The sequence below is a fragment of the Pan troglodytes genome, chromosome 6, assembly GCF_028858775.2.
Source record: "Pan troglodytes isolate AG18354 chromosome 6, NHGRI_mPanTro3-v2.0_pri, whole genome shotgun sequence".
In the NCBI taxonomy this organism is placed as follows: Eukaryota; Metazoa; Chordata; class Mammalia; order Primates; family Hominidae; genus Pan; species Pan troglodytes.
The window spans coordinates 48,527,617-48,551,535 of record NC_072404.2 but is presented as its reverse complement, the minus strand read 5'-3'; the positions used below and the strand labels follow the sequence as shown (position 1 = coordinate 48,551,535).

Sequence of the window (23,919 nt, the reverse complement as noted above, 5' to 3'; positions counted from 1 at the left end):
ATGATTTTTCTCCTTTAGCCTGTTCATATGGTGAATTGCATTGATTGATTTTCAAATATTAAACCAACTTGGCATTACTGGAATAAATTCTACTTGTTCATGGTGAATACTTCTTTTTTATACATTACTGGATTTTATTTGCCATATTGAGATTTTTAGACATAAGATTATGAGATATGTTAACCCCTAGTTTTCTTTTGATGTACTGTCTGTCTAGTTTTGAGACCATATTTTTATTTTTTAGAGACAGGATCTTGCTCTGTTGCTCAGGCTGGAGTGCATTGGCACACTCATAGCTCACTGCAGCTTCAAACTCCTGGGTTCAACTAATCTTCCCACCTTAGCCTCCCAAGTAGCTGACACTGTAAGCATGTACCACCATGCCCAGCTAATTTTTATTGGTTTTGAGACCATAAAATGAGTTGGGAAATATTCCTCCCTCTTCTATATTCTGGAAGTGATTGTGTAAATTCTTTTTTAAATGTTTGGTATAATTCTACAGTGAAACCATAGAAACCTAGAAATTTCTTTTTTAGAAAATTTTAAATTATGAATTCAATATCATTAATGATTATAGAACTGTTCAACTTACCTATTTTAATATTTTTTGAGTTTTGGTAGTCAGTGGTTACTGAGTAAAAGGTCATTTTCTGAGTTAAATTTTTATGAGTAAACTTTTAATGACTGCAGGATCTGGAGTGATGTCCCTTGTTTCATTCTTGATATTTGTAATTTATGTTTTCTCTATTTTTATTTTGTCAGACTTAGCAGGAGTTTATCAATATTATTAACTTTTCATTAAGAACAAGCTTTTGTTTCATTGATTCTATTCTCCTATTTTCAATTTATTGATGTTTGATCATACATTTATCAATACCTTCCTTTTACTTGCTTGGGTTTATTTTTTACTTTTTTTCCCCCTAGTTTCTTGAGGTAGAAACTTAGATGATTGATTTGAGACGTTTTGTCTCCTCTGATGTAAGCATTTAGTGCTATAAATTTTCCTCACAGTACTGCTTTAACTGTGTCCTACAAATTTTGGCATGTTATATTTTCATTTTCATTTAGTTGATTGAATGTTTTTTCTTTTCTTTTTTTTTTTTTTGAGTCTTCCTCGACCTACGCATCATTTAGAAGTATGTTGTTTAATTTCCAAGTGTTTGGAGGTTATCCTTTTGTCTTGCAGTTATTGATTTCTTGTCTGAGAACATATTCTATGATTTTGTGGTGGTCATCCTGCAGGACTGACCTCCACTCAAAACTTCATTTGGATGTTGAGACTTAGGATTACAAGCACATACCAAGAGGGTATGAAAGGATTATTATTCACATAATGAGACTTTCTGAGGAGTGCAGGATGACTCCCATGGAGTTCACAAAGTGGCTCAAATTTAGATAACGAGCCTACTCACAGAGATTCTGATTTAGTATGTGTAAGGCCAGGCTCAGCAATATGCATTTTTGAGTTGGCAAGCTAGAAAACTGAGGTGGAAAACCTCAGTTTCACACTTTGATAAATACCTAAGGCACTGAGTCATCTGATTTTTCTTTGATAAGCTGGCTCTCACCCATAAAGGAAGCAGAAAATGAGAAAACCTCTTTTTTTTTTTTTTGAAAACAGATTTGGGATGCTCTCCTCTTCTGGGTTTTGCCCAAGAGGCTTCCAGCATTTCCTGTAGCACACTCGGTGGGCATTACTGCACATTCACTGGCACACCACTGGTCTGGGGAGTCAAACTTACTGTAGAATAGTCACTTGGATGTTTATTGAATGTTCTGTTTCATTGGAAACAAAATTGTGGTTATCTTTAAAACACAGACATGTATTTGGGTGTTTTTTTTTTATGTTACAACAACTATTTTTAGAGACTGCCAACTACCTAATCCTTTTATAGTATATGAAAATAGTCACTTTCCTCACATAAACTATTTTATAATTTCAAGGTACAAAAACTTTTAAACCAGTGTAATCCAAGGAGGACTCTTAAATTTATAACTCATTATTGTTATAATACTTAGACTTTTTTTTTTCTTTTATGAGATTCAAAATGTCATGTGGGAACCTTCTCATTAGAGTACTTCCTTTTTACTTATTTATTTTTCCTAATAAACAAAATAAAATTTTGCTGACACAGACAACAAAATGTATTAACACAAATGACAAATTATTCTTTTATTCATTCATCAACAACTTTTTTACAGACAATAATTTACAAATCATTATCTGAGACTACGTCTTCCTGTTTTACAGACCTTTAGACTTAGAGACCTAAGAGTATTTATATTTCAAATTTGGTTCTCATTAATTTTGAATATGTGATCGTCTATTATAGATGACGACAACTAAATTGATGTTTATCTTTGTGCTATCTTGTTAAAGACATTCCTAAACAAATTGTTGGTTTAATTATGATTACACAGGGAATGTTTCAGTTACTCTTAAAAATAAGCATGCTCAAACACAGAACAAGTACCTGTTGTAGACAAAGAATTGATTTACTAGTTATAATCCACTTGTGTATTTTACTAGAGTAAGTTTTCTTACGGGTTTGTAAGACACCTCTGACATAGTTTCATTTATTTATAAGAAATGATACATTTCATATTTTTCATTACCTATGCTGGATTGTGAATCAGGCAAAATTAATGAAGTTTCAATGTCTTCCCACTCAGCATGGGCTGAGGATATCCTAAACATTTCATAGACAATGGCCATCTCTACCCTTAGTGTGAGAAGAGAGCCAATTTTGTTTGTTGGAAACTGTGCAGAGGGCCCTTTGGGGAGAGAGAATATTACTCGTGTATTTAATTAGTACATAAAAAATAAATGACCGTACTCAGATCCACAATGAAACTGTGAAAATAAAAACATTTCAGATTTTCAGTACTAATTAGCCCTTTTCACCTTGTGTGTTAAATACTTTTAAATAATTCAAAAGATACTGGGAAAGAATAACCACAGAATTAATATTAGGAGCATTGGAGGGCATTTTGTAAGCATCAGTCTAAATAGTTAATAAGGAGAATATGCAGAAGGGGAAGAAACAATAAATAGGAAAATGTTTGTGTACCACAACAGACACATATCATTATTATTATTATTATATGAAATTTGCAACACCCACTACCAAAGAGAAACATGGGAAACAAAATAAGGTTATTGTACAATTGTACAAATTACAGTCTCATAGAAATAAGAAATAAGACTTATGTTTTCCAAGTAGGAAAACAAATAATCATTTAAAAAAATAACAAAAAATATGTTCTTCCAAGAAGAAATAATAAACATTTTTTAAAAGTCTGACAGTGTTTTCCTGACTCATTTTACATGGTTCATGGAGTCTTACCTATTACTGTCATACTAAAAGCTTAACATCTAAACAAATTAAATTAAGGTAAATTCGGTATCATACCAACACCCAGATGATAAAACCTTTAAGTGAAAAGTTAAATTACCTTTTGCATTCTTGTTTATTTCTGAAAATGTAGAGACTCTTTCTCTTCATTTATTTGTTCATTTAACAAATATTTATTGAGCATGTTAATTTACTAGACTCTGGACACACAATGCAAAGAAAACAGATAAGATTCCTGCCCTCACAGAACTTAAAATTGTTCTTGAACACCTGTTTTTATCCAACTTATAAAGTGGATCTTTATACTCAAAGATTTCACACAGCTGTTAGAATGTTTCATTTTTGGAATATTGCAGGGCCTCTTTCTTGTGGGTAACATACATGCAAGTTGCACAATTCTGTAAAGTCAGGTGCAGTGAGAACAGACACATTGCATTTAACATTTTCTTGTCTACATGAGACTATTTTGGTTCATGTTCAGTGAAAATGCCTCACCTTGCTTTTAGATCTGTTTGACAGAATTTGTTTTTTGAGGTTGTGAGCACTTTGAGTTTCCTTGTTTTAGAAACAGGACTGAATTCAAAGCTTGGTTAAACTCAATCAGTCCCTCATTCACTCCCTCTTGAGGAAATACAAAGATCTCTACCATTATAACATGTACATTCTAGCAGAGAAAGACAGATAAAGAATGGTAGATGTACATGAAAAGGACTCTGGAAGAAAGGAGGTAAACTGGCCTAAGGGGCGATGGAAAGTAGCAGTCAGGGTGGCAGGATGAAAAAAAGTAGAAGTGAAGCTGGGCGTGGTGGCTCACGCCTGTAATCTCAGCTCTTTGGGAGGCCGAGGCGGGCAGATCACGAGGTCAGGAGATAGAGACCATCCCGGCCAACATGGTGAAACCCCGTTTCTACTAAAAATACCAAAATTAGCTGGGCATCGTGGCGCATGCCTGTAATCCCAGCTACTCGGGAGGGTGAGGCAGGAGAATCGCTTGAACCAGGCAGTCAGAGGTTGCAATGAGCTGAGATCACGCCACTGCACTCCAGCCTGGCAACAGAGAGAGACTCTGTCTCAAAAAAAAAAAAAAAAAAAGTTGAAGTGAGTCAGTGTAGGCCTCACTGAGCAGAAATGTGAAGGACGTGAGGGAATGATGTGAGTAGATTTTAGGAGGAAGAATGTTCCCAGCAGAGAAGAATGGCTGGAGCAAAGGTCCCAAGGAGGAACATGCTTGGTGAACAGCAAGGAGGCCAGTGTGGCTGGGGCAGACTGAGCCAGAGGGAGCACTGCAAGAGAGGAAGGCACAGGGTGGCTTGGTGGGAAGAGGAGTGGATTATGTAGAACCCCATCGCCTATTGTGAAGAGCAAGGGAAAGCCTCACAGTGTTTTGAGCAGAGGAATGACATGACTGGACTTGTTTTTAAAGGGTGACTCCAGCTGCTTTGTTGAGAATACACTGAAGGAAAGCCTGCAGGCAGGGAGAGCTGGTAGTGATATTTCCCTTGACCTCTTTGCAAGACTTGTGAAGGGGTGGCTCATTTACTCGGCCCGCAGCTCTAAACCCATCATGGGAAGGGGAGTACTCAGGTGAGTGGGTGCAGGAACCAGGGCAAATCAACACTGGAACCAGCCAGTTGCTCCTCTCTGGTGGGAGCAGGCTTTGTACAGGAACTACGGCAGCATCCAAGCATGTTACAATGCTTTTTTAGCTCTGCTGTCTGGGAAGGGGTGTCTGCAACTCCCGGAGCCCCAGAAGGCATGTGTTACAATCAGTGCTCTTTTAGCATTTTCCATCTGCAGATGGCTAAGTATAAACCAGCTCAGTGGAGGGTCAGGGTGACAGCCTTTTACACCCTGCCCTCTTGGTATCCAAGTTTTTGTCCAGTGTCCAGGAAGAATCAGGTCACCCAAATGAATTGAAGGCTGGTGTATGCAGAGGATTTTATTTAGAGGTGGAAGTGGCTCTCAGTGGGAAGGGGAGCTGGAAGGGGGACAGAGTGGGAAGATAATTTTCTCCTGAATGACCGAACTCTTCTTGGAAGTCCCGCCATCAAGTCACCCCTCTGAAGTCAACCTGCTTTTCTCTGACATCTGGCTGCTGCTTCTCTTCTCATCTCTGCTGCTCCACTCTGCTCTCCTGCCAGTGGAGCTTGGGGTTTTTATGGGTATAGGGTTGGGGGCAGGGTGGGCCAGGGTGGTTTTGGAAAAGGCAACATTTCGGGTTGGAAAACAGGGATGTTAAAGTTCTCATTTTGGACCGCAGGTCCAGGCTTGAGGTTGGGGCCCTCGCCAGGGACCGCCCTCTTCTACCCAGTACTTCCCTGCCTCCTGTCTGTATCAATAGGAAGCTCTCACAGAAATCCAGCAAGAGATGATGGTAGCTAGCATTAGGCTGGTTGTAAAAAGTGATTGGATTTTGTATGTGTTTAGAAGCTAGAATCAATAGAATTTGCTGATGGATTGGATATGACATGTAAGAGAAAGAGAAGAGTCAAGATGACTTCACTTAGGAATGTAGTGCAAAATGTACCAATCTGTAAGCCTTGACCTCCCTTTAGTTCTATATTTCACATATTTCTAGTGGCCTTGTTTTCTATTCTAGGAATCTAGTGGGTTTTGGTTTTTGGTGGTTTTTTTATTATTTTTTATTTTTGTCTAACATTTTCAGCATTTACTGATGGAATACTCATATGGTAGATGCTGTGGAGGATACACAATGGACAAAACATTAATTTTGTTGTCAGCAAAGATCACAAGAGATAATGCAATTAGAAAGTGAGGTACAACACTGAGGAGAAGCAGATCAAATGTTATAGAGAGTCAAAGAAGGGAGATGTTTCTTTGGACTATGGGAAAAGGGGAAGGTCCAACATTAAGTTAGCCTAAACAGAGCTTTGAGAATATTGTAGACTTGAGGATTGCCAAGCTGAGATGCATTCCATTTTGGCACATATACCCACACAGCCTCAGGTCCAGCGGAGAGTAAGTGCAGTTTTGGTGGAAGAAACAGCAGGGGAAAAGGATTGAACAAGTTGTCCTCATATCGCACAGTGCTTTGAACCAAGGGGATGACAGAAAAGATCAGAAGTGTGGGTGTGTGTGAAAGACATTTTCAGAGATAGGACTGTGGGGCTAGCAAGGTATAAGTAAGGCCAGGGATTAGACTGCCGTTATTGAGAGGATGGTCATGCCAAAATTCAAATAGGGGCATAGAGAGAAAGGACTTTCTCCTAAAACATTTCCATCTGGACTGCAAAGGCAAGGTGAAAGGGAAAAACTAAGATCAATTGTTCGACAAATAATTAACATATTCCCTTTTTCTTAGCAGCAGGTTTGGGGGGCCTAATTTTCTTGATTCTCTCTTTGCTTGGAATATAACCGTCATTTGTGTGATCTTAAAGACTCTGGGGAAAGAATAGAAGATGGTTGATATAAGACTAATTCTTTTACTATAGTGACTAAAACGTTCAGAAAAAAATTATTAAGTTCCAAAAGACTAGTATCATCAAGTTTACAGAAAAACTTTTCAAAGCTCATTTGAGGTAAGAGCCACAGATAACCACCTACTATAGCTCTGTTTAGTTGCTCCTTTTAAAATTGAATCGAAACGTGATCTGGCTTCTCTGACTGGAAACTTCCGGTTTTTTCCTTAATGGAGCACAGAGGCAGAGGAGGTGAGGAGAAGGTCACTACTTTGAAGGACTATGGAGCTTAAAATATTCTGGCTATAGACTTCAGCTGAACCAATTTTGTTTTCCATGGTGAAATCTAACCAAACAAAGTCTTGGGAACGCGCCCAAAGAGCTTGTATTGAATATTTGAATTCTAGAAGGCAAAGAAGAGGAAGAATTGATTATTTTGGCAAAGAGCACGTTGTCAGCAAGGTGTTTCTTCACCCTTTTGAGTATTCATGAGTGTCTAAAATAATGACACGCAAACACTAGTGTTGGAAAAAAAAAACAGTCAGGAGAGAGCTTCTTCCAGTCCCACATTTTTCAGAGACCTCAGCGGAAGGTTTGGGTAGCACACTTTGAGGGGAGACAGCATGTTTACTAATGAATATGAATAGTATTTCCTTATGGGCCATATATTTTTCCAGTAGGAAATGGATAATCTACTATGACATTTCAGTGGGTTGGAACAAGATAGATAAATCAAATACAAGTTGCCCTGTTTCTTTTTCAAATGAAAGATAAATGCCTTAATGGATTAGCAATCATGAAATATATAAGTATTTATAATACAGTACTGCTTTATAACACCATCTGCTAAAGAATGGTATTTATCCAGCCACTGATATGAGAGCAGATTTTCTTCCACATTATGCAGGGAGGAAGTACATCCCAGTGTTAATGAGCACGCACTTTGTATTTAACCAGCCTAAGTTCTAATGAAATTCTTCAGTTGACAAGCTGTGTAATTTTGATACAGTTACTTAACCCCACTTTCTTCATTGAGAAAATGGTGTCATAATGATCCTACCTTTTAAATTCATTTAGTGCATCAAAGAAGGTAATATATAGAAAGCATTATGCCAAGTGCTTAACACGTGTAAGTACTCAATAAATAATAGCTAGTATCATCATTCCACTGGCCAAAATTGGCTACACACAAAATGAGCCATTTCAAAGTATTTGGAATGTCTGGAGTGAATGCTTTTTAAAGGAGTACTGAGGAACTAGATTAATGAGTTTCTCCTCTAGTCCAGGCAAGTGGGTCTCTACACTGAAACTGAGGCATGTGTCAATCTTAATAGGCTAGTTTGTGGTGGGATAACAAACAATTCCCAAATAACAGTGTCTTAAAACAACACAAATGTATTTCTTACTCACACTACCTGTCCATCATGGGTTGACAGGTACCCAGGCTGGTGGAACAGTCACCATTCTCACACACTGCCAAAGAGACAGGGAGACCGACAGGGTCTTAAATCAACAATTGAGGGTTCTGTCCTGGAGATGACATATACATTTCTTTTCTTTCTTTCTTTCTTTCTTTTTTTTTTTTTTGAGATGGAGTCTCACTTTATCACCCATGCTGGAGTGCAGTGGTGCGATGTCAGCTCACTGCAACCTCCACCTTCCGGGTTCAAGCGATTCTCCTGCTTTAGCCTCCTGAGTAGCTGGCATTATAGGCGTGCATCACCACACCTGGCTAATTTTTGTATTTTTAGTAGAGACGGTGTTTCACCATGTTGGCCAGGCTGGTTTCAAACTCCTGACCTCATGATCTGCCCACCTTAGCCTCCCAAAGTGCTGGGATTACAGGCATGAGCCACCACATCCGGCCCACATTTCTTTCATTCACAATTCATTGGGCTCACACAGTTTTACCCAACCCCGAAGGGACAAGGGTGTGTAATACTGTCATATTCCTGGAAACTAGTGTAAAGGAAAGTAAAAAAAAATCTCAGGACCCCCAAACTCCTTTGCAAAAGGGAAAGTTAAGCCTGGAGGCTGAGTCGTGCAATGCCCTTTTCCAAATGAAGCTGTTACTGGCATTATACATTAGCCAGATCCCCACAAGGTAAAAGGCCTTGGGCATCTATGAAAGACTGCTCCCACAGATCAATCATGGGCAAATCTTTTGCTGGCCTCCCAGAAACAAGGGCGTGCCAATTATAACTTTAGGCCTGCAATGTAAGTCTAGCTCCTAAATCTAAAGTCTGTTGGATTCCACACTGATGGTGTAGATTACAAGCTTATCTTTCCAGGTGCAGAACAAAGATAAGAGGAGACCAATTATTTCCACCTACCCAGAGAAACTTGCATAATTTACACTTCCTTTACTTCTTTTTCTCTTCAAACATTCACCTTATTACATGTAAAATGTAGATTTACCTGGCACTAACTAAAGTCTCACAGGAATGTAACCATTCACTCTACCTTGTACCTGGCCCTCTTCCTACATGCTTTCTCTCCCCCTTAAGGAAATGTATATATACTGGACAGCCTGAAAACTCTTGGGAAAAATAGCCACAGCTGTGTCTATGGCTCGTGTTTTTCCTGGATGTACCCTAAAGCTAGCTTAATAAACCTCCATGATTGAGACTTTTTCCTCAGTGCCTCATTTCCGTTGTCAGCAGAAACTGGAAATTTGGTGGATAACACTGATGACTATCAAAGGGTCATTGATGTGGTTAAAAATAGACAACCTATAGATACTGGCACTTGAGGCCCTCCTTATTAAGTTAAAAAACAATGAGCCAAAATTGATTCAAGCAGTAGTGATATATGGTGTTTCTGAACTCTGAGTGAGACTGGAGACATATCTATGTTGGTGGTACATACCACAGGATGCCTTGAGTTTCTGGGACGCCTGGTCCCGTAAGCAGTGCCATGGATTGAGTTCTTCTGTTAAAAATATCCAAAGCCACATTTATTCTCTATGGCCTTATCTCACCATTCCATGCTAGTTAAATAGCTTTCTCTGTTTTTATATCACATCTAATGGGTTTAATGTGTTCTAAGTGTATGGCTCCATTTGGTGCATTGGATGCTATGGCTGAGAGGTGCCATATAAAAATATTGTTATTGTTATGATGATGAGTTCAAGCACTGGAAGGGAAATTGTGCAATAACTTAGTACTGGAGCTATCATTATTTTCAGCAAAATGAAGTTTGGCTTCTTACTACACTACTAAGCCTTGAAGATTAAATGGTATCTACAGCATGTATCTTAGCAATGAGCCAAAGAAGTCCAAAGAAAAAATGTTTGTTATAACAAACATTTCATATATTATAAAACAGATGTTCACTTTTAAGTATTCTTGATACTTTAAGAAGTTGATGATACCCATGTCAGAAATTAAGAAAAAAATCAAATGAAAAAAATCCACACATTTAGGGTATTTTCCATTTATTAAATTTTATTAATTCTTATTTCCATTGTGATCAGACTGGCCAGCTATGTTAATTACTTTAACCCTTAGTGCTGATCAATTGCCAGTGACCTGTGAAGTTGAGCAATAGTTTGTTTCATTGCTGTAGAAATGCATCATTAGGATGGAAGGTGCATGGAGTTCTGGAAAAAGGGACTGTTTAGGTCCCTTCCCTCATGATGATGTGATATTATGTTCCCATTACTTGAATATTCATTATGGTTTCCCCCATGTTTTTGGCTACCTCTGTTTCCTGCAAGTGTTTACATTATTAAGTTGGTTTGGTTTATAGAAATGTAGCTTGAACCTGTATATAGCTAGAGTAGCTTGGGGTGTTTGCATAGATTGGTTAGATTTCCTTTTCACCCTAGAAGAATCATGGGAGGTTTCTAAAAGGAGGTGAGACAAAACCACCGGGACCGTGTTATGGAGGGATCTCAAAACACAGACGGAAAACACCACAGAGCTAGCTTGAGGGATTCTCAGGGGGCGCCAGGCACTAGGCCCTCCTTGTGCTTAGACTCAGGTAACTTTCGACAGAGGAGATAGTGTAAGGCTTCATTCCTTTCAGGGTGGGTGGAGGGAGGTATTGCAGAGCATCCCCTGACTCGGAGGCATGAGAAATTGGCATGTATTGACAGTGCCGTGAGTCCGGGACTTCCTACAAGGGTTTAGGTGGCATTTGACAAATTCATTTGAAAACAGGAGGTAATAACAAGTATTTATTGCACAAGGAATCTAGTGGACTCTGATCTAGAAAGATGGAGAGGACATACTGGTCAGAAGATGGGGCCTCAAGTGGCTCTCTGTGCATTCTACTTCTGGACCCCTGAGTTCAGTTTCAAGCTGAGATCATTCTCTCCTTCCTTTGCTCTCTTTCTTTCACCAGAAAGCAGTGTGGTCCAGTGGCAAAGAGCTGGGATTCTGCCACAGGACTGTCTGAGTGTGAATCATAGCCCTGCTCCTCACCAGCTCTGTGACCCTGAGCAAGTGGCTTCCCTTCTGTCTCTCAGTCTCCCCCATTTGTAAAGTGGGGATGATAATAGGGCCATCTGGGGTTATCATAAGGACTGAGCAAAATAAATGAGTGAAGCACATATAATAGTGTCTGTAGTAAGTGCATGTTAAATGAGTGAAAGAAGTCCTGTGTTTTCATTGTTCCTTCCACTTAACTAGTTAAAAGGTAAAAGGGTATAAAATGAATTTCTGGTACACGTCCTGATGCTGTTAGAGACACTAAGTATGTACTTATAAAGAGTGTGGCTTGGGTAATCATCCAACCTCCCGTGCCTCTTTTTTATTCTCTGTAGGAAGGGGAAACATACCTATCTCAAAGGGTTGTAATGAAGAATAAGCAAAATAAATATTTGAAAAGTGCTTTTTATGTAACACGTAGTTAAGAAATGGTTGATTCCTTCCTCCCTTTTCCCTTCACTTTAAAAAACCTTGTCCCTGACAATTAAAGATTTCTACAAGTTAAAACTTTTATCTTTAGCCTGCTCTCACAAATCTAAAATGCAGCTAACTTGCTAATGTTCTGGGAAGTCTAGGTCTGAAATTAGCAGGTGATCAAAGCTCAATGAGAGGTATCTAAGTTGCTAAGGTCATCACTGTAGCAGAGAAGAAAGGATAACATACATTGAGTATTTACTGTGTGCCTGGTACTGTTCTCAGGGATTCATAAGAAGCAAGGTTTTTAATTATCACAGCTTTATATGACACTTTATACCAGTGTCATGCCCATTTTACATGTAAAGATACTGAGGTACAGGTTCAGTAAGTAAATTACCCAAGGAGATGGAGTCAGTAAATGGCAGAGCCAGGATGTGAACCTAGACACTCCAGCTCTAGAACCCACAGTCTTAACCGCCTTGTTGTATCACTTCTCAAAAACAACAGCTATGAAGTCAACAGATCTATATTTGCATCTGTCATGTGCCCTTGTACACATTTCTTAACCTCTCTGAGCTCCATGTTCCTCCTTTGTGATTTAGGCATTAAATGCATTTGTAAATGTAAAAAAAAAATGTTTAATGTTGTTGTGAGGATCAAATTAGATAACAAACACATAGCATCTCATGTTGGGTGAGGTATGCAGTAAGCGTTCATTAAATAGTAGTTTTAGATGTTATAATATATAATTTAGAAACTGTGACAGGATCCTTCCACACCTACCTCTGCATTTTGTCTACTGCCAGCTCTGTAATTCTGGCTTCCATGAAGTTGATCAGTTCAGCCTCCCAGGTATGGGCATATGAAGCAGTTGAAGCAAAAAGCCTTTGTCATTATCCTACACCGCTCTAGAACCATCCCTTAGAGGACCACAGGCAGTTCACACACAGCCCTTGCTTAGAGACGGGCATAACCTGTAAGCATGGCTTAAAGTAAAAGTAAAAGTACCTTAATTTATACCCATGAAGTCCATAGATATTTGTCTGTTGAAGGACAAGAATATGGACTTTCTTTTAAAGAAATGCACTTATCTCCAAAATTATGAGCTTTAGAGATAATTATTTATTTATTTTATTTGCCCCCTGTGGACATAAAATGTTTTTGATGCAATAGATTTTGGTAGAGACCTTAGATAGTAGAGAAAAGGCGCATAAACAACTTATTTTTAAAACCTCAGCATCAGAGATGTTGGAATAAATACAATTGCTGTGGAAATATGTCATTTTAGAATGAGGATATTTAGATGGTAAATGACTTCTGATTTTACACATGCTGGCCAAAACTCTTCCTTTAATTTCAGACTTGCATAGCTAAAGACCCACTGACATCTCTCTTTGGATATCTCATAGGCATCTCAAACTTGGCGTGTCCAAAAAAATAATCCTTGGCTTGTGCCAAACTTGTCCATGCAATCCATTCAATCTTCCCTACCTGGTAAATGAACCCAGAAACTCAGGATTCTTCTTTGATCCTTTTCTTTTTCTCCTGAACTACCTTGGCCCATGTATTAATCAGTGTGTCCTCTCATTCTATCACTAGGATACCTCTCAAAAACACATCCACTTTTCTTAAAACTCTAATGTACCATTCCAGTCAAGGCTGCCATCATCTCTTCTGATCTACGCACAACAACCTCCAAACTCATTACATTCTCTGCCTAGCACAAAAGTATTCCTTATTGTAAGTCCTGCCACTGCTTTTCTTAAAGCTCCAGTAGCTTCCCACTGAACCTAGAATAAGATCCACTGTCACTACTATAGTCTATACCCTGTGCATACTATCCCCTGCCACTTCCTGCAACTTTATCTAGTACCTCTCTTCTGTTAAATTACATGCTAGCCACACTGGATCATTTTTTTTTTTTCAATTCCTTGAACATCAATCTTGTTCATGCTGCCTGGAATCTTCTTTCCCCCACTGTTCGTATTGATAGCTCAGCTTCCGACTTAGCTTAAGGATCATCTAATCAGCTTGGCCTCCTCTGCACGTCCCATTTAGAAATGCCCTTTCTCCCACTTCAGCCCCTCCCCACTGTGATTGCAATATTATTCCATTTTCAACTTGGTTTTTAATAATTTTATAATTTTTAGCAAATTTTAGCAATTTATTTGCTTTTGTTTGTTCATTGTCTGCCTCCCACATCAGAAAGTAAATTCCAGAGCATTGGGTTTAGTAAGTGCTTATTTTGAGGGGAGGACCAACAGCTTTTATCAGCCTTTCAAAGGGTTTCAAGAGCTAAGAAATGTTACTAATTGATGAGTTTGATGATGACAATAAAATTGTGTTTTGTTTATTCCCACAACCACTCAGCACAACACTTCAAAAAAAAAAAAAGAAAGAAAGTAAATTCCAGAAGAGTAGGGTCCAGGTCTGTGTTTTGTTTGCTAATATATATGTAGATCATACAGCCCAGATCTTGGCACTGGGATAGATACTCCAAAATTATATGTAGAATAAATTATTGTATACATACATTAATTAATATGATATGTATTACTATGTGTAATAATATCACAGTATTTATTAAACTTTCTTTTATTGTTAGCAATTATTTGTTCAACAAATTTGTATTGATTGACAGAGCATGAGCCATGGAGTCTAATGGATAGAAGCTCTTTTTGTTTTTGAGACAGAGTCTCACTCTGTCTCCCAGGCTGGAGTGCAGTGGTGCAATCTTGGCTCACTGCAACCTCCGCCTCCCGGGCTCAAGAAATTCTCCTGCCTCAGCCTCCCGAGTAGCTGGAACTACCAGTGCACTCCGCCACACCCCGCTAATTTTTTGTATTTTAGTAGAGACAGGATTTTACCATGTCGCCCAGGCTGGTCTCGAACTCCTGAGCTCAGGCAATCCGCCTCCCTTGGCTTCCTAAAGTGCTGGGATTACAGGCATGAGCCACCACACCCAGCCTGATATAAGCTCTTGTACTGGTTCTATCACTTAGTTGGATAACCTTAGACAAATTAATTAACCCTTTAAAGAGCCTCAGTTTTCTGATCTGTAAAATGAGAGCTATAATAATTTCTACCTTATATAAATTGAAAAGTCCAATGAAATAATGAAACAAAAAGCCATAGTCCACAGTCATAGCGAATATCTAAGAAAGAATGCTTGCCATTGATATTTTCATTTTATAGCGACCATGAAAAGCATTGAAGGCCCATTAGCAAACACAATTGACATTATTCCTGCCCCCATAGGGGATACAGGCATCTAAATAGACAATTTAATGCTAAGAGCTGTTGAAGAGAATGCACAAGGTTATATGTGCTACTCAAATGAATGTTCTTAGCATCAAGGTCAAATGAATTTTCTTTGCAGATATTCCATCAATTACTTAAAATCTTGCCATATTTTGGATTTGCTACCTATTTGGATCTTGATTTTTCCATGCACATTTTTTTCATGGAGTATCTAATTATTATTTTTTCTTGTATGATGTAACTTATTATTATATTTTTCCAACTTTTCAGTTACAGCAGTTACACAATTAAGGCTTTTTGTCTTCTTAGACTTTCCTTTTGAAGGCCTCTGTCCTCCTTCTCCATCTCTGCTTTTATTGGCTCTCCAGGTCTGAGCTGTCATCCTGGGACCTTCTTTCCCTATGCTCCTTAGCAGGTCCTTATTGTGTATCAAAAAAAAATTTTTTTTTTCTTTCTTTCTTTCTTTCTTTCTTTCTTTCTTTCTTTCTTTCTTTCTTTCTTTCTCTTTCTCTCTTTCTTTCTTTCTTTCTTTCTTGTCCATTGGCTTCTATATTTTACTGCAGTCATACTCAAGAAACTTATTTCAGTACACTTACTTAGTCTTTGAGAGTTTGCAAATAACTTCATATTTGATTAATCATTTAACTGGCCATACCATTCTAGGTTTAACAGTATGTCCCTTGAGAAAGTTGAAAGGTGGACATGGATGCTCCTGTATTCTTAGCTACTTGGGAGGCTGAGGTAGGACGATGAGGCCAGGAGTTTGAGACCAGCCTGGGCAACATAGCCAGTCCCCATCTCTAGATTTTTTTAAAAATTAGCCTGCTGTGGTGGTACACTCCTGAAGTCCTACCTACTTTTGAAGCTAAAGTGGGAAGATCCCGTGAGCCCAGGAGCTCGAGGCCGCAGTAAGCTATGATAGTGCCTTTGCACTCCAGCCTGGCAGACAGCACGAGACCCTGTGTCTTAAAAAAAACAAAAAGTTGAAAACAAGCTCTACTTGTAGTTTTTAGTAGACACTAGTGAGGAGTTTGGTGCAGTCTAATTTTATTCTTTAAAAAAAAAAAACTAGTTTCCACCCTCCTTTCCTAGTGCTTAGGTCTTGAATTGCTCACCCCTCCTCCATTTCCAGGAAGTTTCTCAGATATTTTTAATGCTGATATTCTGAAATTTTATGTGATGTCAAGATGTAAATCTTTTTTTCATCTATACTGTTGGATTCTCAGTTGACTCTTTTAATCTGAAAAAATGCTCTCTTCTCTAGTCCTCATATTCTTTGTTGAAAAATTTCTCCTCAAAAAAAAAAAAAAAAGAAAAGAAAAGAAAAGAAAAATTTATCCTCTTCTACTCTTTTTGCCTCTTTTTTCCTGGGGTTCTTGTCTGCTTTATGAGAACTCTTAGCTTCTTTCTCACATTTTTTAGACAAGCTATATTTTTGTCCCTAAATCCTTGGGAGCATCTTTTACTTTATTTTCTAAATTCCTAATTTTAACAATAATATTGGAAAATGTAAGTGCTAAATCTTGTTTAAATTGCATTTTTTTTTTGCATAGCATTCTGTTCTTGTTCTGTTTTGAGTTATCTTCATTGTTTCCACTTTTAACATCTTTTATTTGGTTCTCATATTTCTAGTCATCCCTGGTTGATCAATCTTTTATAGAAAAAAGATCTGGATGCCTGGCATTGATTTTTCTTTGTTGTTGAGGATGTTTTCCACTTTTACTGGATCTACTCTGAATGAGAATGCTTGGAAGTGTGGGTCAAGGTAGTTTCACTGACAGTCTTTACGACATGGATTCAGAGCCATAGACAGGCTATGGGCCCCTCAAATGTTGGAGTATCGAGGGCTTTGCACTGGGGCACAAAAATCCATATTAAAAATTTTTAACTTTCCCTTTATAGCTTTCTTGAGCTTCTTTTTAAAGAAATGGTTGATGCTAGCTAAATGCTAGCTGCTTGTACTCTACTTTTACAAAGCTTGTTTAAATGTTATTGCAGATCCAAACTGGACCCTTGTTCTATATTCAGACATTCAATCCTTCTTCTTAGTCCTATTTCTAGTCCCTGTTCTGTGTCTCTCATAATCACTGACTTTAAGATCAAAGGCTCTTGGGAGGCAAAACAGACCAACTGGCATCCGCTTGCTCTTATTCTCCTTCTACAATATTTTAGGCTTCAGCTTTCTCTATCTCTTTTATCCATCAACATGATCTCATCCATGTGGCCTGTAAATTTGTTGGAAATATCCCATTCATTAGTGATGATCCCTTCCATTCTTTTCATTCATATGAAGTTTTTTTGTTTAATTTTTATACTTTTATTTCAGTGGGGTTTCAGGAGAGTGTGAAGGCAATATATATACTCAAAGCCAAAAGTTAAATTATAACTTGAAATTACTGTACAATTTCCCTATAATTTATTTAACCAGTGCCCAACTTTTGGATAAATCTTTCTAATATTTTTCAGCATGATAACTATTTGACCTTTTTATCTGGAAGAGAGAGGTTGAAGATAGGTGTGCAGGACAGTACATGAAATAATGAGAAGCTGAACACCTAGTCCTAACAGAGGTAACCCTTGGAAGCAATGAGCAGACAGAAAATTTAAGTTAAACCAAAGTTGGGATCCCATGCAAAGAATTTTTATGGGCTGTAGGTTAGAATGCCATGTAGGAAGTCAAGAGCTCTTAACAGTATTGAGCAGATTTAAAAATCTATATGGATCTTTGCCTATGAAAATTGTGAACATTCCTAATTATGTCCATAGGAAAAAATTTTTAAAGTGGGATTTCTCCATCCAAGTATGCGAACACTTAAAAGTCTCGATATTTAGTTGACAAATTTTTCCTCCAGAAGGATTGCACCAATTTACACTCCTATCAGCCACCAACCTCTTAAAATCAAACAAAAATTCCCACATTATTTGCTAATTTTATAAGCAAAATTTTATCTTGTTATTTTTACATACATTTCTTAGATTACTAATATTGATTGATATCTATATAATACTACTCAGTGCCCAAACCACCCTTCAATAGGTATTGCTGACTTCGTTTTAGAAATGTGTAGACTGAGGCTCTGAGACCTTAAGAGTTCTGAAGTTCACACAGCTTGTACGTATTTAAAAACAGATGAGAACATAGATGTTAGTTTGCCAAAAAATTTAAGAACATGTGACTTACCTTGCTCATAATTTTTTAGATGAAAGATCAGATTAGTCATTTTCTTTGGACCTTAGATATAAATAATTCTGTCATTTTCTACTTTTTGAAACAAATGTGTTTTTTGAGCCCTTTGTTTTCTTCATGCAAACCTTATTCAGAGAGGGATGTCCCTGCTATTATTATTATTGCACAGGGTTGCAAGAACAGATTTCAAATGGCTCATGGGAATTTAGCTTTCTCTGAGATCTTGACGTCACTTTATTTGTCCCGTTGCAGTCTATGTCTTCATCCTAGCAAGTGTGAAAAAGTTGCCAGGTAATACCATTTTACCAACCTAAATTCTTGAAGATATTTTATGCAAAAGGTTAAATACTCTTCATTCTAAACTGGTAGCATAGTCTTCAGTGTAGATCTGGAAGCTACCAGAAAAGTATGGCATACAGTGGGAGGAACACAAGTTGAACTGCCCTTTAGTTTGGCTCGACCTGAAGAATTCCCTCATTCGATCACTGTGTGGAGGTTAAAAGTCCAGGCGCTTAGTACTGATATGCACAATATGGATGAATCTCAAAAATATTATGTTAAGTGAAAGAAGCCAGACACAAAAAGTCACAAATTATATATGATGCTATTTATAAGGAGTAGCCAGAATAGATAAATCCATAGGGACAGAAAGTAGATTAATGGTTGCCTGGATTTGGGAGGAATGAGGAGAAGCTGCTTGATCACTTTAAAATGGTTAATTTTATGTTATGTTAAGTTTTACCTCAATAAATTATTATTATTTTTTAATCCAAGTTGTTGAACCCAACAGACATGAAATTGGAATCTAACTCTATCATTTTCTAGCTGTGTGAATTTGGGCAAGTTATTTTAATTTCCTAACCTTAATCCTAACTTTAACATTTAAACCTCCATTTCCTTCAATGTCCTAATCTGGAAATAAAGATGACTGACAGTCTACCCAACCGACAGGACCGTTGTGAGAACTGTATGCAATGTTGTATTAATACATAAAGCCTTTGGTGCAGTGGTTGACGCATCACAAGTTCTTAAGAAATGGTAGCTGGGCCAGCCTGACCAACATGGAGAAACCCGTCTCTACTAAAAATACAAAATTAGCCGGGCATGGTGGTGCATGCCTGTAATCCCAGTTACTGGGGAGGCTGAGGCAGGAGAATTCCTTGAATCTGGGAGGCAGAGGTTGTGGTGAGCCAAGATCATGCCATTGCACTCCAGCCTGGGCAACAAGAGCAAAATTCCATCTCAAAAAAAAAAAAAGAAAAGAAATGGTAGCTGGACTATGATAGCTATTACTACTACTGTCTTGCTTCAGGTAATTCAAGTGGAGTAAAGTCACATGACATTGACTTCAGGAGGCATATATTGCCTCAAGCAGTTCTTCTTTTGATAGACGGGCTTTAGATTAAAACTGTTTTTAATTAATATCAAAATGGAACAGAGTTGGAGAGAGCAATGAGTAAGGGTCAGATGCCTAAACCATCACATTATTGGCATTCTTGGGAGAGCTGTGGACCCTGCCTCCCAGTGTCTGCTATAGTTGATTTCTCTCTTACTGAAAAGGGACAAACCCTTGAAAAGGTAGTCATGCACTGGGGCATTTAAAAGAAAATGTGAGAAGAAAACGATGAATGTCACTAAGCTTCAGAGAAGGAAAAACTTTAGGCATCAGTTGAAAGTTGTCCCTCTGTCGTGGATTAGATGTGTTACACAAAGGTGCAGCTTGACGGTGTTAGGAGACCCAAGTCCTCCATCTCTGTCAACAGTGGCAAGTGCAAAAGTACTTTTATTAATGGAATTCTCCAAAGAGCTCAAAGCTCGTTTGCTGCTTTACTGATGGGCATTCTTTTACCCACTCATGCTTTGGTTTTATTTGTTCTTCCTATGGGCTCCTCAAATCAAGAGAAAGCCAGAAAAAAAAATTGAGATAGGAATATCCTGTTTTATCAAGTCTTCTTGTGACTACTATATCATTTGTTCTCCTGAAGCCTAATCAAATGAGACATAAAGGACAGCCAACATAAATACCACTTACTGAATGTGATAACAAAGGTAAAATTTGTTGAAACAACATGTTCCCCAGTGTCCAGCCTCTCCGTGGAAGAGTGAGAAGTCAGAAGTGGCCGCTGATGTTATGGAAAGTTCATGGCCTTTAATGTGAGACAGTTCCAGTGGACACAGATTTTCATCCAGGCCCTATGATTAGCTATGTGGCCTTGAGCAAAACTTTAGGTTTTAGGGGTTTTCATGTCCTCATGGGAAGAATGGGGATAGTAAAATCTATTTCCAACAGTTCTTAAAAGCATTGCTCAACTCTGTTTAGAGGAACTTTGTGCCCGGCACCCCTTTTCCCCTTACACTATAAGCTTCAAGAGAGATGTTGTGGCAGCTTTTGTAATCATAGTAACCAACAAGTTTTGTGCATTAGCATGGGTTAGGGAATGCTTACTTAGTGCTTTCTGTCTATGATCTCAATTAAATCCTTACCTGAAGTCTGTATAGTAAACATTATCACACCCAGTTTATGTTGTGAAGTTCAGCAATTCATCCAAGATGGCTCTGCTAGAGAGCATAAGAGCGGAGAGCAAAGCCTAAGTCTCTCTGACAGTGAAGCCTGCACACATAACTTCTTCTACCACCAAAAGCCTTGAACCAGGGTCTAGCTGAGGTTTCGGTGATCTGCAGTCAGTTGAACTAAACCTTGGAACTACACAGTAGACATTGAGTAGTCAGCTGCTGGGTTGCTTTCACCTGGGATCAAATTTCCAGCTTCAGAGAGACACTACGTTTCTGTGGTCACTGTTCTTTCCTACCTAGAGTTCACTCAGTTGAGTGCCCTACCTCTGAGTCTTCATGACGGGAACACCAGCTTCCAAACAGGCCCGGCACAAGTTAGCTTCATCCATGCAGCCCCACTGCATGGCGATGAGCGAGTCAGATGAGCACTGCACATTTGGATGAATGTGAGTCAAGAAAAGCCACATGTGAAAACACGTTTATTTCCAAAACGTTGATGCATCTGGAAGGGTGTAACTGGCAATCATTGATATTTTTGGCATTCATGGAAAACACCCCAGGCTGCTTAGGTAATTAATTTCGTAGGGTTAGTCATTAACAGGCTTCCTGCTTTCCTTCTCCTTTGGCAGGCCCAGCTGTGAGATACAGTAAGTTCAAGATGTCAGAGGCCAGGCCGCCTCCCCTGCTCGGGCAGCACACAACGCACATCCTGAAGGAGGTCCTGAGATACGATGACAGGGCCATCGGGGAGCTGCTCAGTGCTGGAGTGGTGGACCAACATGAAACTCACTGACAAAGGAAAAGGGCTCTTCCTCATAACCTCGATCCGAATACACTGGCAAAGGCAACGCTTTGCTTGGACCCTTCTCCCCAGTTCTGATACCACTAAAAAGAAGATTTAGAGTAACTCCAGATTTCTTACATGGCATCTCCAGAATGGCTCTGGTATTAATGAATCTAGTGCCTTTTAAATGTATCCCATGTTTTGTTCCCTACCATCTTTTTTTTCAGATGATGATTTCATTATGGATTTGTGGGATTTTTAAAAATAAAGATTTAATTTTTTTCCTGGAAAAATGCACTCCTTATTCTAATTACATTAATGTCCTAAACGTTTGCCCCTTACCCCCCATGCCCTCACCGGACCCCCTGCCCCGTCCATACAGGCCTGAAAAAGAGCAGATCTCTTGATACTTTCTACTTGTACATAAAATCTGCATTTAAATTTGTGTTAGGGAGTCAAAGCAATAAGCAGAATGACAGTCTCTGTGATTGATTTTATACAGAATAACTTAATTCTGAGCTCTTGAACCCTTTGTTAGTCTCTAATTTAAACCATAGACTTTGCGGATGTCCATTATAAAACTGAGCTCCATTCTCCTCTGTGGGGGTAAATATTTGCTTTATGTTGTATTTCTCTGGTGATTTTATGCTATGTGGCAGAAAGTCAATTTTCCCAGTGCATTTAGAGATGTAGGTATCTGTCTGCACAGGTAGGTGAGAAGTGGTTTTACACTTGGTACCTTATTTTGAGCCAAGTGAAAATGCAACAGGGTTTTTAAATGAATTAAACAGGTTCTTAAATGACTATCCAGGTGTTAAATAATTTATACATCACGACAGATAAAAGAATGACAGGAAGACATTGCTTTGTAATCTGAGCATCCACTGTTGAAGACTAGATCATGCCTTAGCATTGAGTATTTCAATGGATATAAAGTATAAAAAACACCTGTGTCCAGTAGGTGAGAAATGATTAGGACATATGTTCCAGGATAAATTGTTGCTCAAGACTGCTAAGCCCAGGTATAGTCCGGGGAATCAGATGACCTCAACTCCTGGCTGTTAGGCACTTCTATTTTAATGTCATTACACACCAATTGGTAATTGAAAGCTGAATTACAGATGTTCATCTTTCAAACTGTGATTTAAAACTCATTTTCTTTTCATATTCTTCTTTATTAGAATGATTTGAGTCATTAATCTATGCTGTAAGGCCTAAGATGTTTCTAGAATGAAGAATTCCAAACAAATAGGAACTTGTCTTCTCACAAGGTCTTGTGACACTTTTCCAAAGAATGTTTACTAATTTTTGAAACAGTTATTGTCTTCTCTGCTTTGCTTTTTGTGGACATCTTATTCTGAAGAACTCTTGCTGTTATTCTACTAGTTAGAATCACATCATACAAGGGTAATTGGATGCCTTCTGCAGTACTTTTCCCCCATTGGTTAATTCACGATGCATACTCAGAGACATTTACTTTAGGCCAGGTAGTGAAATATTTCTTTATGCTTGTACATTTAATATGAAAAATGGTAAAAGATTAGATGGCAGAGAATTGGCAAAACCACATATCTTGAAAGATAGGCCCAATCATTTCTTCTGCTGATCTGGGTAGATATCTTGAAATGTAAATTTACTCACTTACTGAGCAGACCCTAAATATCTGGCTAAACATATGTAGGATGATATTGATCATGCAAAGAGGACAGAAAATTCCTCTAAAATTTTCAAAATTCCCCTAAAATTTTCAAATCCATGTACAGCTCAGTCTTCAGACATGACACAGTCAATATTAAAACAAAAAGACTGTCTCTAGTGAAATCATATATGTAAGTATCTAGGACTCCACCTACACAAGTCAAAATGATCCAGGATTTTGAACCTACTGGTCACCCAACAGAAAGCATTTACTGTGCTCTACTGATTTAGTGGAAGAAATAATTTGGAATATATTTCAAGTTCAGATGAATAATTAGTCCCGAAAGAAACATCATGCTTGCTAAAATTTCTAACAATATGCCCCAGATCAAGTTATGCTTATAAACAAATGTGCTGTTTTAATTATCAGGGCCTATTATCTTACACATTCCTGAAACAGAGCACACTACTAATATACCATATGCTCAAGTTCAGTTTGTGTCAAGGCCTGCCTTCTGGCAGGTTTGTGTCTAAGGTTGGCTTAGAAAATTTTCTGAAACTCAGTGGGGTAATCATTACAGAATTGGAAGTGTGTCCGTAAGCAAATGGGCTTCTTTTTCTTGTTTTTTTTTTTTTTTTTAATTCTGAAACTTTTTACTGCCATGATTTTCTGACTAATCAAGCATGATATTTTCCAGAAAGCAGTCTGATATGCTGAATGCTTCTCTAGCAGAAGAGAAATGAATATTGATCAACTTTGTGTGACTACCCAATTACTTGGTGTGAGCGTATGTTTGATCCGTCTCCTAGGGGTTAGAAGTATAATCATGATTTAAGGAAACAAAGAGGGGGCCAGGCACGGTGGCTCATGCCTGTAATCCCAGCACTTTGGGAGGCTGAGGCACCTGGA

At 38.3% G+C, this 23,919-nt stretch overlaps 1 protein-coding gene across 9 annotated transcripts in view; it reads left to right on the top strand.

Moving 5' to 3' along the window:
- Positions 1-23,919, top strand: part of SUGCT (succinyl-CoA:glutarate-CoA transferase) — a 769,414-nt gene that overhangs the window by 698,283 nt on the left and 47,212 nt on the right. For 7 of the 9 annotated variants that reach the window (XM_009452971.5, XM_003318387.5, XM_016957324.4 and 4 more), the window contains one exon: positions 21,217-21,668. The exons of the other annotated variants lie outside the window; for them this stretch is intronic. In XM_009452971.5, the coding sequence (XP_009451246.1) occupies positions 21,217-21,380 (164 nt within the window). In that variant the 3' untranslated portion in view covers positions 21,381-21,668. Of the gene's footprint in view, positions 1-21,216; positions 21,669-23,919 lie in introns of those variants that run through there. 9 annotated transcript variants of the gene reach the window in all.